The 15,063-nt window shown below is 50.4% G+C and overlaps 1 protein-coding gene across 2 annotated transcripts in view; it reads left to right on the top strand.

The window, feature by feature from the left end:
- Positions 1 to 4,220: 4,220 nt before the first annotated feature.
- Positions 4,221 to 15,063, top strand: part of DAPK2 (death associated protein kinase 2) — a 113,555-nt gene continuing 102,712 nt past the window's right edge. Inside the window, exons 1-2 of one of the 2 annotated variants that reach the window (XM_087429130.1) lie at positions 4,221 to 4,229; positions 10,568 to 10,665. In XM_087429130.1, coding sequence (XP_087285256.1) covers positions 10,589 to 10,665 — 77 coding nt within the window. In that variant the 5' untranslated portion in view covers positions 4,221 to 4,229; positions 10,568 to 10,588. Of the gene's footprint in view, positions 4,230 to 10,567; positions 10,666 to 15,063 lie in introns of those variants that run through there. The other variant, XM_004421672.3, reaches the window with a different exon arrangement.

Here is a 15,063-nt window from a genome sequence, read left to right as displayed (position 1 = left end):
TAGGATCCACACTCAGGCATCTGGCATCAGAGTTCCTGCCTTGAGCCCTGACACTATGCATCCTCTATGCCAACCGCAGTGCTGGCTGCCCTGGCCGACACATGCAGCATCTTAATCCCTGCCCTGCCTCTTTGTCAGCAGGTCTTTAGACTCTGTAAACTTGCCAGGCACCAAAATGCTTTTTAGAATAGCATCATTTTCATTGTGGTCTGCTGCCTGCCATGGTAACATCTTTCCCCGTGGGCTTGTCTTCTCATCCTGTGGAAGCTTCAAGCTCCTGTCACTCACCCATCTCACAGTCCCTTGGAGTGTCTTGCACAGAGCAGGTGCTCAGATGTGTTTGCGGTTTGGTGGGTTGATGGAGGATGCTTTCATTTCCCCAGGCCTCTGTGACATGAACAAAGTGGTTCTCAACCTGTACACCTGGGGAGTTTTTTTTTTTTTTAATTTTATTTATTTATTTTTTCCCCCAAAGCCCCAGTAGATAGTTGTATGTCACAGATGCACATCCTTCTAGTTGCTGTACGTGGGACGCGGCCTCAGCATGGCTGGAGAAGCAGTGCGTCGGTGTATGCCCGGGATCCGAACCCGGGCTGCTGGCAGCGGAGCGCGTGTGCTTAACCACTAAGCCACGGGGCCGGCCCACACCTGGGGAGTTTTAACCACTACTGATGCCCAGACCCCACTCCCAGAGGTTCTGATGTAATTGGTGTGGGGTGCAGTCTGAGCATGGCGATTCTCAGGGTGGTTCTCATGAGCAGCCAGGGCTGAGAACCCCTGTATTAACATCATTTAGAGTACTTGGAAGTTTCAATTGAGGGCTGGTAGTAGAGGGGAGCAGTAAGACCGTGGGCTTTGGAGATGGGCAGGCAAGATTCACATCACAGCTTAGCCACTTACAAGTTGAGTGAGCTTGGGCAAGTCAACGTCCCCAAGCCTCAGTTACCTCATCTGTAAAAGGGGATGATGACTCACGAATCATCAGGGAAATGCAAATCAAAACTACACTAAGATATCACCTTACACACGTTAGAATGGCTATAATCACCAAGACAAAAATAACAAATATTGGGAGAGGTTGTGGAGAAATGGGAACCCTAATTCACTGCTGGTGGGAATGCAAACTGGTGAAGACTCTATGGAAAACAGTATGGAGATTCCTCAAAAAATTAAAAATAGAAATATTTTATGATCCAGTTATCCCACTACTGGGTATTTATCCAAAGATCCTGAAATCAACAACCCAAAGAGGCTTATGCAACCCTATGTTCATTGTGGCATTATTCACTATAGCCAAGAAGGAGAAGCAACCCCAGTGTCCCTCGACTGATGATTGGATAAAGAAGATGTGGTATATACATACAATGGAATACTACTCAGCCATAAAAAAGACAAAATCGTCCCATCTGCAACAACATGGATGGACCTGGAGGGTATTATGTTAAGTGAAATAACCCAGAAAGAGAAAGACAAACGCTGCATGATTTCACTCATATGTGGAAGATAAACTAACACACGGACAGAGAGAACAGTTTGGTGGTTACTAGGGGGAAAGGAGTTGCAGGGTGGGCACCAGGGGTGAAGGGATACATTTATATGGTGACTGACAAACAATAATGTACAACTAAAATGTCACAAGGTTATAAACTATTATGACATCAATTTGAAAAAAAAGGGGGGGGATGATGACATCCACATTGAGGTAAAGACCCTGGCACTGGGATGGCATATGCTAGAAGGAATGTAATACATAGCAGCTATTAAAATTAATTATACATCTCTCCATCCAACATCTGATTACTAAGTGCCAGGCACTTGGGTACCCTTGGGGGACAATAGAAGACAGTTATGGTTCCTTACCTTGTGGCATGTACATTCTACTAATTCAATGTACCAGGCTTTATTGGGTTTGGGATATTAGGCACTGTATGGGTACAAAGATGAACAAGACATTGTCCTTGTCCTTGAGGAAAAGAGAAGGGGAAGGCCAATTAGATACAAACCAAGAGTGGTAGGGTTCAGGGGAGAAAGCCATCTACAGGGCAGAACAGGGAAGTTTCCGTGGAAGATAAGATATCTCAGAAGGACCTTGAAGGATGGATAGGATTTTGTAGGATGATGAGGGGGCTGGTGGTGGAATGGCTTAAACAGAAGCATGGAGGCAGGAACAGGCAATAATCCAACCTGGCGAAACAGCTGGATGTGCATGCACAGAGAGGAAGTGCAGGCTGGAGCCTTGACTGCCAGGGTGAGACGTTTGGATTCTATTTGGTCCGTGGGAACCATGCAGGAACTGGAGCTGAGCTGCATAATTTATAGCTCTTACTACCTGCACCTCCTCCTGGCTTCATTCTGGAGTAGATGTCCTTATTGCCACCACCCTCAGGGTCTCCTCTTCTCTGCCACTGCCACCTTGGTCTTGGGTTCAGTGCTCAGAATCTTGTCCCTGCTCTCAGGTGAGGGTCTGATGAACTCACTCCACCTCAAACATAAAATGCATTTCCAGATGGTACCTCCCTAGGCAATTGCATTTGGCAGGTACAGTGGAAAGAGCACCAAACTGAGAATCTGGAGGACGCCTGGTTCTAATCCTAGCTTTGCCTCTCACCAGCTGTGTGACCTTTGGCAAGTCACTTCTCTTCTCTGAGCCTCAGTTTCCTCACCTGAAAAATGACCAGGCTGGACGGAATGATTGACAATGACCCTTGCAGCTGCAATATTCTCTGACTAGTTTGCCATGTGTCAAATCCAAGAACATCTGTTTTGCCTTGTGCAAGGGGACACTGCTGCTGCAAGTTAGGTATTAAGCATGAGGTTCAGAGGGTAAGGGACAGAAAGGCTACACGTAGGTGCTTCGGCGGTCTCGGCTGAGCCCAGCCTTGGACTCATCATAGCCCAGGCACTGGCCATGTGAGTGAAGAAGCCTCCAGATGATTCCAGCCCCCAGCCGTTCAAGTGACTCCCAACCACTCAAGTCTTCCCAGTTGAAGCCCCAGACATTGTGGAGCAGAGATAAGCCATACATGCTGTGCACTGTCTGATTCTTCACCATCAGAATGCGTGGGCCTAGAAAAATTGTTGTTTCATGCCATCCAGGCTGGGTGGTTTGTTACACAGCAATAGATAACTGGAAATAGAGGAGGAGGTGTTTTGAGGGTGGTCTGAGGATGAAGGGCCTTCTTATGCTGGTGAAACCTCACTAGTGGGTATCCTCCTCTGCCCACTGACTTGAAAAGTCATCTCTGGTCTTGGATGTTACTCTGGGTAGCATGGTGCTCTTGGGAGAGGCGGCTCAGAGCCTGCGCTGTCCTGGGATGTTGTAAAGTTTATAAACAAGGAAGCTCTGGGATCTTTCCGGAGGCTGTCACAGATGCTGAGGTACTGGTGGGTCAGAGGGAGTGGAGGTGGGGTTCATCTTACTTGTCAGGACCTCAATGTCCAAAAAGGCTAAAGGAGGGAGGGGAGGTTGCTTACACTGGTAGAGGTCCTCTAGGTGCATCTTACACTATCTCATTTCAGCCTCACAATAACTCTACTAGGCGCTATAAGAAGGGGTGTTTGCCCCGGTTTACTGACGAAGAACAAGCTCCGGTGCCACGCCCAAGACCACACCCGGAATGGCAGAGCGGAGCTTTGACTAAAGGCAGGGCTTTGAATCTAACCCTGTTTCCCAGGAGCCCCGTGGGTGACTTAAGGATGGAAGCTCTGGGAAGAGGCTTTCATTTCCTTTCGCTGAACAGCCTCTTGTCTTGAAATAAGACCACAGAACTTGGCTTAAATTCTGTTTTCACTTCCTTCCTCCCACCATCCCCTCCATTCTCATTCCTCTTTTCATCTCGGGATTTTTGTCAGAAGGAAGAGAGGAGGAATCCACTCCCAAGTCCTTTATTAGGGAAGGCTTGATGGTGATGTGAAGCTTCCCTCACCAACCGTGCCAGGGCTGGGAGCACAGAGGACAAAAGAGGCCAGGCCGCTCCCAAGCGGGGGTGGGAATCACAGCCCCCACCCGGCTGTGGAACGCAGATGTGGGGTTCCCAGAAGTATCTGTGCGCGTCAGGGAACGTTGTGGCTGGGAGGTAGAAAGCGGTCTGTTCCCAAGTCGGACTTCCTCTCTCACGGTGTGTATGTGGGAAGGAGGGACAAGGAAATACTATTTTCTGAGCGATTGTGCGAGGCTCTATCACACGCATCAGCTCATTTAAGTCAATTTCCAGATAAGGCTTGGAGAGGTTAGCTGACCTGCCTAAGGCCACACAGCAGGTAAGCGGCAGAGCCAGTAAGGACGCCCGGAGCGTCTTGCCACTGGCTCTCGCCTCCTCTCCCGGGAACGTCAGAGCCCTGGAAGTGCCTGTCCCCACCTGGCAGGGAAGCTCCTGGCTCTCATTCACCCCGGGGCTCTCCGGAGGGGGCTCCCAGCAGAGGGCGCCCCGGATCCTGTCCGGAGCGGCCGGGAGCGCCTCCAGCCGGCGCCTGGGACGGGGCCGGCCGCTCCGCCCCCTCGGCTCCTCTGCGGCCTCGCCGGCGCCCAGGAGAGCAGAGCCGAGCGCCGCGCACCCCGCCGCGCCCGCCGTGCCCGCTGTGCCCTCTGTGCCCGCTGTGCCCACCGCGCCGCCGCAGCGCAGCCTCCCGCCGTGAGTAGCGCCCATGTGCGGGCTCGACGGGCGGGACGGGGCGTGCGGCCCGACTGCAGCGGCGCCCGGGGGCTGGAGCTGGCGGGGGCAAACTGCTCCCGGGTGTTCTCTCGTGTTTCCCAAGCCCACCGCTCCTGTCCCTGACGCCGCCCGCGGGTATGGCTGGCCGTGGCCTTGGGCGCTGTGGCCGGCACTGGAACGCGGGGACCTGCCTGCTGTGTCCCCAGGGAGCGCCCCGAAGCCTGGCACTTTGACCCGAGAGACGGGGTGGGGGCAGCAGGCAGAGGGATGGCACCCAGGGAGGAGATGAGGGACAGACTTCCATCAAGTTAGGGCCGCTTGACAGGGAAGAGCATCCCAGATTTCCGGGAGGAGGGGGGCCAGGTCGTATCAGCGTTGGCCACCTCGCACACCTCCTGCACCCCCCACCCCCACCCCTGTGGTCATGGGGGCAGCCAGTAGGTCTGCGGCAGGCTGGGGTAGAAGGGCATAGCAGGGTGCTGCCGACAGTTGACTGAGTCTGGGCCAGGCATTGTGGATGTCTCACGGCATGTGTGGGTCTAGCTAATCCTCACTGCTGTAACACTACAAGTGGAAATAAGTATTCTCACTTTACCAAGGAGAAAATGAGGCTCAGAGAGGTGAGCTTTGAGGCTGGGCAGGTAGTGGTAGGTTAGGGGTGCACACTGGAAGAGAGGACGCTGTAGCTGGCTGCCTCAGAGGCAGGTGGGAAGGTCTCTGGGGGCAGATGGAAGGAGAGCAGCCCCTGACACCTCAATACTTGTAGAACCCAGTGGAGAGCAGCTGGGGGCTGCTGCTGTGGTCTGACACTGCTTCCTGACTGCCCCTTTGTAAGATCTTCCTGGGAGAGTCCTGGTGATTGAGGGGCGCTGGTGCCTTGGCCTCTTCACAGATACCTTCAGAGCCTTGTTCTTCCTCAAACCACTCATCTCCCAAGATATGTTTTTAGCACCTAAAGTGGCCCTGCTGATAATTCAGTGGCTGCAGGAGAGGCTTGGGTAGGGGGACAGGGGTGTGTGGATGTGGGTGGGTGTGTGCTGGTCTGGGGCGGGTTTCTGGCTGGCAGGAATGAGACCTGGACTGACCCGGACCACCTCCCTAAGGCTTCTCTTGTTAGATGTGGGAGTGAATAAGCAGGCTGCCCAGCGGAGCTGGACCTTCACCACAAAAGATGGAGTTTTCTTATGTCAACTCAGGCAGGTGGCTGATCTTCTCTGAGCCCCAGCTTCCTCAGCAGAGATTGGGGTGGGTCAAAGCCTCGAGTGCGTAGAGGGGCTCTCTTAACATTGGAGCCCCTCCGTTCTGTTGGCAGCCGCCTCAGAGCCTGAGTGTGATGATCCCTAATGTGGGGGGAGGTGTAAAAGGACAATCATGCCTGCCCCCTTGCATGGTCCCGTTTCACTGACTTACACTGGGTGAGGTGGGGTCGGGGTCTCTGAGAGTTCAGCAGAGGGAGCTGGGGCCAGTGGGGGAGAGGGCTTAGGAGGGTTGAGAGTTCCCTGTGGGGTCATCCTCCAGCCCTAGAGGCCTCCTCCTAGGTTGTCCTTCAGGAAGCCACTAACTTCTCCAACACTTGCGCCGCCATCGGAGCATTGGGGATGCTGTCAACAGAAGCCCTGGGAAGAGCAACTGGAGTGGGCTAGCCGTGTGACTTGCAGCAAGTCCCTTCCCCCGTCTGGACCTCAATTTCCTCCTTTTGTAAAACAAGTGGGTTAGAGAAGACAACAGTGGTTTTCAACACCCTCGTCCCCTGCCATGAATTCTCACACAGAACCCCAACATATAGTATGGGTAAAGTGGAACTGCTCTGGCTCCCCTTCCTCACGCTCCTAAAGCAGAGTCTGAAAATCCCCTAGATGATCTTAGAGGTCCCTTTCTGTGAGATTCTAGGAAATCTGTGTTAACCCTTGAAGTGTTGCCTAGTATTAGGGTTGAGGGCACGAATGTGAATTCCAGAGATTCCATAATGTGGGTGTTAAGATGGGCCTCATCCTTGCAATGTCTGGAGCCAGTGGCCTGTGGAGTTGTAGCTGTATCCCTCCCCTCTGCCTTGCAGTTTCATCTTTTCAGGGCTAGAAAGGTGCCTGTGCCTCTGGGTCCTTCTCTGGGTCCTAACTGACGACTATAATTCCACCTCAGAGTTTCTTCCCTTTAGTTACATGTTTTTAAACTGGTAAAATGCAAATTCATCTTGGGGACAGGTTAGGAAAGGGGTTTAAGTTGTTATCAGTTGTTTTTATCTGGTGAGATATCTGAGCAGCTCCTTGAGAAGGGAGGCTGGGGTCCTAAGTTTAAATTAACCAACATTTATGGAGTGCCTGCTGTATACCAGCTACTTTGAGGTGAGAATGTCACAACTCCTGCCCTCATGTGGCTCCAAGACAGTAGGCAGGAGGGAAGGAACTCACATTTGTTGGGACCATCCAAGCGCTATTTCAAACATTTTACATATGTTATCTCTTGTCCCATTGATATTAGACTCTTTTTTTGGGGGGGCGGTGAGGAAGATTGTCCCTGAGCTAACATCTATGCCAGTCTTCCTCCATTTTGTATGTGGGTCACCACAGCTTTGGCTTGATGAGTAGTGTGTAGGTCCGTGCCTGGGATCCGGACCTGTGAACCCCGGGCCTCCAAAGTGGAGCACTTGAACTTAAAATTTTGATTGCATAAAAAATAAATATACATACCATCTATCATGTAACCAACACCCAGATTAAGAAACAGCATTGCCAGCACCCAGAAACCCCCTTGTGTCTCCTTCCAGGCACAACTCCCACCCAGGGGTAACCACTCTCTGACTTCTAGCACCACAGATTAGTTTTGCCTAAGTGGAATCACATGCTATGTAGTCTTTTGTCTGGCTTCTTTCATTCAACATTATGTTTGTGAGTTTCATCTGCGTTGTTGCAGGTAGTAGTAGTTTATTTATTCTCAGTGTTGTATAATAATTCCATTGTATGAGTAGATCTCAGTGTATTTATCCATTCTTCTATTGATGGCCATTTGGTTGTTTCCAATTTTTAGTTATTACTAATAGTGCTGCTGTGAGCCTTCTAACATGGAGCATTTTAGAAAACACCTGCATGCATTTCTCTTAGGTATCCCTAGAAACTGCCCAACAGTTTTCTAAAGTGGTTGTCCTGGTGTACACTCCCTCTGGCGGTGTTTGAGAGTTCTGGTTGCTCTACATACTCACCAACACTAGGCATTGTCTAGACTCATTTTCCATGTAAGTAATTCGAAGCTGAGAAAAGTTGTCCTGTGCTCAGTGTGTGCTAGTAAGTGGCGAAGCTGGAATTCGAAACCAGGCCCACGTGACTGTGGAATCTGTGCACTCTCCCTCTGGGTTAGGCACACACACAGATTATGATGAGCCAGAATGTGATAAGCTCTAATCCTAAAAATGTATGAAGAGCCCTCTCTGGGAATTTAAAGAGGGGGGGAATTTTCATCTGTTTTGGCAAGAAAAAGGGTCATGGAGCCTCACAGAGATGGTAGCATTTGAGCTGGGCCTTGCCGGAAGGGAGCACTTTTGCTAGGAGGACCCTCCAGGTGGGCCTCTCATGGAAAGGGCCAGCTTGAGCTGAGCATGGGGGTGAAAGTTCTGGGCAAGTGGGAAATGTCTACTTTGGCTGTAATATAGGATATGTGAGGGGAGGGGGCTAAGGCCAGAAAGGTGAGTTGGGGCCAAACTGATGGGCCTAGTTTGTCCTTAGGGGGCTCCCCTGCCCCTACCCCAGCCACCCAGGATGTGGAGCCCAAGGATGGGGCTCATCATTTTGCTGGGGAGCTGGGGCCACTTCAAATCCAGCTCAGCTCCTGATGGCGAATGGAGCCAGCCTCTTGCCGATGGAGGATCTTAGCTGTTGGGACCTGGGACCTGGGACCACTCTCAGGATATCTGCCAAAAAATTTTTTTGGAGTTTTCTGTTTCCACTTAGCTGTGTGAAATTAATAATTCCACCCTCCAGGACCTGACCGAAATGGTTTATTTGGAAGGATTTTTTCAGCAAAAAGAAGATAGTGGCTAGCAGTCCTGCCACTCTCTGGGGTAGTCTCAGGAGATTTGCTGGGATGGGGGTGGGGGTGAGGGTGGGGTGAACTTCTGATTCTGGTCAAGCCAGACTTAGCAGGAGGATCCCAAAACCTTCTCCTCAGAAAGGAACTGAATTGGTTGTCTTAATGGCTGTGGGAAGCAGAAACACAAACAATGGCCTGGGATGAGTCAAATAATAATAGTAATAATCATCCTTCTTATTTGCTCAGCGGTTTATGCCCTTATCACAATGGATCCTCACACGGATGTGTGAAGTAGGTGCGATAGACATTATCACCCTTGGTTACAGATGAGGGGACTGAGGACCAGAGAGGGTGCCAATCTGCTGTGGGTCACACAGCTAATATACACCCAGACTAGCCTGGAATGGGGGCTCCTAGAGCCTGCTCTTTTCAGTATTCCGTGCTTGCTGGGCCCTGGCCCAGCACAGAGTGAGGACCTAGCAGGGAGGAGGATGTGTGATAGACCAAAGCACCGAGAGGCAGGAGGTTGGCAGGTGACCCTGAGAGTAAGGCCTGGGAGCCAGGCCACGTCTGCCTGGAGGGCTTCAGGGTTGTGTGTGCCCTGGGGGAAGGGAGGGAGCCAAGTGGCATCTTAGTAACAGGGCTCCAGTTTGCCCGGGCTGGGTAGGAGGAAAGAGGGTGAAATGTATACATCGCCTGAGAGTTGGAACATCTCCAGCCACTTGGCATTGATGAGACGTGCCCTTATGTAATGGTGCCTCCACCCAGCCTGGTGAAAACAGTCTTTTGGGGTTCATGGGGCTTAGGTATGGTTGGTATCTGACTGGCAGGCAGAAGAAAAGCTGCCAACACTAGCCAAAATGAGCTCTGAGAGGACTTAGTTAAGGACTTTTGACAGATACATCCACAGGCAGCTGGTTTTATCTTTGTGATTTGCAGACTGTGTCCTGGGCCCTGCCCTCGGGGTGCTGTCCAGGGTGGCATGTGGCTGTCCCAGGAATGGGTGAGCTCCTTGGGGCCGGGGGATCCCAGGATAGGATGCAGTCTCTTCCGGTGGAGTGGTGAGCGCTCCCCATGGCTCAGACTTGTCCTGTGGCTCTCACTGAGGAGCCCTGGGCAGGCAGAGTTAGCTCCATTTTACAGATGAGAAAACTGAGGCTTCTCGGACAAGTGATGAGGTCACAGAGCTAGTCGTGAGCAGAACTGGAACTAGCACCTCAGGCTCCTGACTTCTGGTGCCTGTTGAAATTTGTCACATGACTCCCGCACATCCTTCCTTTGGGGTGATGAGTGAGAAGTTTACAATCAGTTCAGACTCGCAGTTGGGTGGCACAGCCCCTGAGGGAGCTGAGGTCGTGGTAATCCCTTACCTTTCTACTACATTTTATAGTTTACGAGATAATTTCATGATTTGCAGTTGGTTTTTACAGCATTAACCCCTTTTACAGATGGGGAAGCTAAGTCTTTGGCAGTTTAAATAACTTAGCTGAGCAGAACTGGGACTTGAACCCAGGACTTCTGACTCAAAAACGAGTGCTCTTTTTCCTGCCTGAAAAAGCTGCCACTTTTCTCAGTAAATCTGAATTTCGTGGGAAGAAATTGCCGAAGTTGGCTGTGGCTCTGTTTCTCTGAACTTCTTCAGAGCAGATCTGAAGAGGAGAGGAGGGCTCTTTTTTCTGTCTCCTTAACAAATTTGAATAAATATAAATCAAATAAGAACCATACATAATTGGTCACAGGTGAGGACAGGCTTAAGCAGGGCAGTTCTTGAGGACCCAGGGCTGTGGATTATCATTAAATTATTAGCTCCCTTGCAGCCAATTACCTTTGGGCCCAAACTCAGACTTGTGCCAATTTGCATATCCATCCCGACCTCAGGTTTCTTCTCATTTCAGGGCTGTACGCTCCAGGTCTCAATGAGGAGCCTAAACATGGAGACGTTCAAGCAGCAGAAAGTGGAGGACTTTTACGACATCGGAGAGGAGCTGGGGAGGTAAGTGGCGGTGAGATGGGGAGCGGATGCGAGATGGAGTCCGGGTCACTCTTCTCTTGGTGCGCTTGTCAGTCAATTGATCTTGTAGGGCGTGGGCTTGTTACAGGACTAGGGGATGCTTTAAAAACAATCCTGGGGTTTATTCATCTTCATGGGCAGCTCTGCAAATAGTCATCTCTCTGGAAATAAAGACTTGCCAGCAGAAAGGACTAGAATTGTTGAGTTCTGTGTTTTCAGTATAACCTGGCTGACAGTTATGATGAAGCTAAGTGATTCTTGTTTTATCTGTTTCTTTTCTCACAAAGTCCTCCACAGGCTCTGGAGTGAGACCTGACCCGTGGGTTTTCTCCTGAGTCCCACTTGGGATCCTCCATGGCTCCCAGGATTTTGTTTCATAAGCTCAGAGCCTGAATGGGAGGTGAAGTAATCCTTCTGAAAATGGATTTGCATTGAGTAACAAGCCACATGAGCCTAGTCATTAAGGTTTCTAGGATCTAAGTTATCGGCTACGTTTTCAGGTTTGCTAAAACCCAGAATGCAGCACTCCGAGATCTGAAAGTAGTTACTATCTGGAGAGAGATGAAGGTTTTCTGAAGCTCTCTTCTTGCCTTCCATTTCTAACAACTGCTAATATTTAGATGGCGTTTTAGTGATTACAGATCACCAGTCCTGAAGTTTGATTCTCATAACAATGCAGGAAATGGGAATTATTTTTACTCTTATTTTTTAGATGGGGAAACTGTGGTCCAAAGAGTTTAAACAAGTTGCCCCAAATTGCTCAGCCAACAAGTGACATAGCCAAGGTCTGGCCAGTCCAGTTTGTAACTGCACACCTGTTGTGCTGTCTCCATGAGCACAGCCCTTGCACACTCACATGTGCCCACCAGTACACCCAGCCTCACCCCTTCCCACACCGAGCAGAGTGAAAACCTGGAAGTGTAGGGCCTCCACTGTGTCCAAGAGCAAAACAGGAGGCCTTTCTCCTTTGTAGAGCTCTTGGGTCAGGACGAATTCTCTTGCTGTCTTTTATTTTTAAAGACAAAACAGAAAGAGCTTCAAAGCAGAGCCTTACTCTGAGGAGAATGGGAGGCAAAGTTGCTTCAAGTTCAGGGAGGGTGTGCCTTGGGTGGCTGGGTAGCTGGCTGGGTGGGGGAGCAATGACTGCAGAGACCCTAGAGGGGGTGACTCCTCAGCCTTCTGTCGGAGCCAGCTGCCCCTGGCAATCCAGGGCCTGGTGAAGGGAGGAGGACAGAGGCCCAGAGGCTGGGGTGGTCAAGTGGAGTCTGCCTCTGAATGGGAAGCCATGTTCTCTTGGCCTTTGGTGCTTCTCCTGACCTTGGTGACACCAGGGGGACCCTGGAAAGTGGCATCCTTAGCAGCAGACCCTAACTATGGCATTTGATTGGGTGGCCTCACCTTGGCCGTGTTTTATGTGTAGCAGTCTGTGCTAAGTGCTGTGGGTACAAAGATGAGGAGAACATAGACAGTCTCTGCCCTCTTGGAGCTCCAGCTGGCAGTGGGGGCAGCCACGCACATAACAGGGGTGGAGTTTGATGGGACTAGTATCGGGGTGGGCTGAGAACTGAGAAGTAGGGGTGGGGGGATCTGAAGATGGAAGTAGAAGCAGTTTCCTGGAGAATTCATCTATTATTCCTTCTTAGTCCTTAGTCCTTCTTAGCCCATCTTCCTCTATATGTGGGACACCTGCCACAGCATGGCTTGATAAGCGATACGTAGGTCCACGCCCGGGATCCAAACCTGTGAACCCCAGGCTGCCAAAGCGGAGCGTACAAACTTAACCACTACGCCACCAGGCCAGCCAGGAGAAGTCATTTTAGCGTATGTCAAGAGCTATGAAAGGAGAGAGCAGGATGCTCTGAGAGAGACTAGGGGACATAGTTTAGACTGGGTGGTCAGGGAAGGCTGCTCAGAGGAAATGACTGTTAATTTGAGAACTGAGGGAACTAGTGAAGGCAAAGACAACAGCCAGGACACAGGCCCTGAGGTGGGGAAGAGCCTGGGGCGTGAGCTGCTGGCAGGAGGCCAGTGTGACCTTGGAAAGTGAGCTGGTGACAAGCTGTGCTAAATGGGGTTGGAGACAGAGGTAGGGGCCAGATCTAGCCGGCGAGCTCCCTGCCAACATGGAGTGGTAGAGAGGTCTGGCCTTGGGGTTATGCAGATTGGGGTTTGCGTCCCCTTCCTAACTGTGCAACCTTAGGACAACTTACTCAACCTCTCTGGGCCTGAGTTTTCTTACCTGTAAGATAGGAATAATAACAGTACCTACTCCATGGTTGTAGGGATTAAATGAGATGCTGAGTCTATGGTGTCCCTCACAGAGCAGGGCACAGGGTAGTATTCAGTGAACAAGAGCTTTTGGCCTTTGAAGCAAGTTTGGGGCATCAAGGCCCCACCTCCCACCTCTGGAGCCCCCCAGGCGGATGATGTGGGCCTCTGCAGGAAGAACAGCAGGAATTCTGATTTTGGGGAGGAGCTGGATGTGTACCTGCTTCCTTGGCTATCAGCGAACACCCTAGCCTAGACTCAGGGCTGTCTCATTGATTTTAGCTCCTCGTTAAGTCCTTACTCTGCAAAAATGAAAATGAACGACAGTTATTTTTCATTTTCACTTGTACTGACGGATGAAACTCACAAACATAATGTGGAGCAAAGGAAGCCAGACTCAAAAGACTCCATACTGTACAATAAAGTTCAAAACAGGCAATGTGAATCAGTGGTGCTAGAAGGCAGAAGAGTCGTTATTTTGGGGTAGGACTTGTGACTGGAAGCTGGCACGAGGGGGATTACTGGGAGGTATTGTTCTGTTTTTTAATTTGGATGTTTGTTTCATGAATATGTTCATTTCATGAAACTATATTGAGCCGTACATGTGTATGTACGTTTTCCTGTAGGTGTGTTGTACCTTAACTAAAACTGTGTATTAACAAACGAGGAAACTTGAACTCCACTCCCTGCCCTGGTCTGGTCCCTGAAGTGCATATTTCTGATTCCTTTGGAGGCCTTGTCTGTCCTTATCCTACGAGTAAGAGAACATCCGTGAGAAAAGCTGCAGGATCCAGCTTTGGATCAGGACGGCATGCCCTCTGGAGAGGCCTGCCCTCGGCTGGGGCCCCGCCTGGCCTTGCTCATCTCGCCTGATTTCTGGCTCCCAGTGCTGAGTGCAGACACCTGTCTGTGTTCACATTTTGGCACTGGCCTGCTGGGGATGCTGGAAGTTGTCTGCTGGTTTCCCAGAGTCTTTGGAGAAGTGCTGGTCTGCAGATTCTGGCCTCTCCTAGCCTTGGTAGCCACTGTAGGGCAGAGAAGGGGAGTATTAGAGCAGGGCTCATAAAAAGAACCCATCCAACTTCTCATTTTATAGATGAGGCTAAGACCAGAGAGGGAAGTGACTTGTCCAAGGTCACACAGTGAAGCAGTGATAGACCATGGTGGGGACTGGTGGTCTGACTCCTAGTCTAGGGCTCTGGCCACCACACCATAAGGATCCACAACAAACAAAATCATTTCTTCCTTTAATTTGAATGCTTCTGGGGAGTGGGGAGAATGTGTGGTAGGATGATCTCTTTTGTTTGACCTTGAGGGTAGGGTAGCCGGGTCAGAGTCCGGGGGTGAGCATTTGGGAAGGAGTGATGTTGCCCAGGGAGGGGCGCTGGTTGATAGGCTGAGTGATGAATACTGTACGCCCAAGGATGCAAGGTAATTTAATGTAAGCAGCATATAATGATCAATGGTTTCTTCTTTCTTATATTTAAATTTCTTTCCTTTATTTAGATTATTAGATTATTATATTAACATAAAATCATAAAATGTTACTGATGAACTGGATCTCAACAAGAATTTAGTCCAAATCTCCATTTTATAGACAAGGAAAGTGAGGGGAGGTGAGTTGTCCAAGGTCACAGAGCAAGTAATATAGGAGGTGGAACGTTAAGAATCTTTTCAACTACACTGTGCTGGTTTAAACAAACAAACAAAAATTTATCCATATCTACATTCAACTTTTATCCACAGCCCCTTCCTTTCTCAAGGAGCCTACCTCACCATTACCCCACACATCCCATCATCCCCTCTCCTTCTCTCCTGGTGAAGACAGCGGCCATAAGCCCTGCTACTTACAGGAGGCTCATGTGTGCAGGGTGCCCTAAGGGCACTTAACTTGCAGAGTCTCCTTTTGTAGGGACAGGAGCCTTGGGCCAGGGAAGGAGCCACTGCTGTCAAGCCTCACCCTTCCTAAACAGAGCTGAGGACTTCCCTGGGACAGCCATATTGATAGGGCTGCCTGCCAGACCTGACCACCTCATTGGGGTCTTCTGTGGTTAAGATCTCCCACCACACACTCAGCTTAGGCAGGGCAACCTCCTTCAGAGGAGAAACAAA

The sequence above is a fragment of the Ceratotherium simum genome, chromosome 3 (assembly GCF_057802395.1).
Source record: "Ceratotherium simum simum isolate JZ-2026a chromosome 3, ASM5780239v1, whole genome shotgun sequence".
In the NCBI taxonomy this organism is placed as follows: domain Eukaryota; kingdom Metazoa; phylum Chordata; class Mammalia; order Perissodactyla; family Rhinocerotidae; genus Ceratotherium; species Ceratotherium simum.
This window is presented reverse-complemented; position numbering and strand designations above follow the sequence as displayed.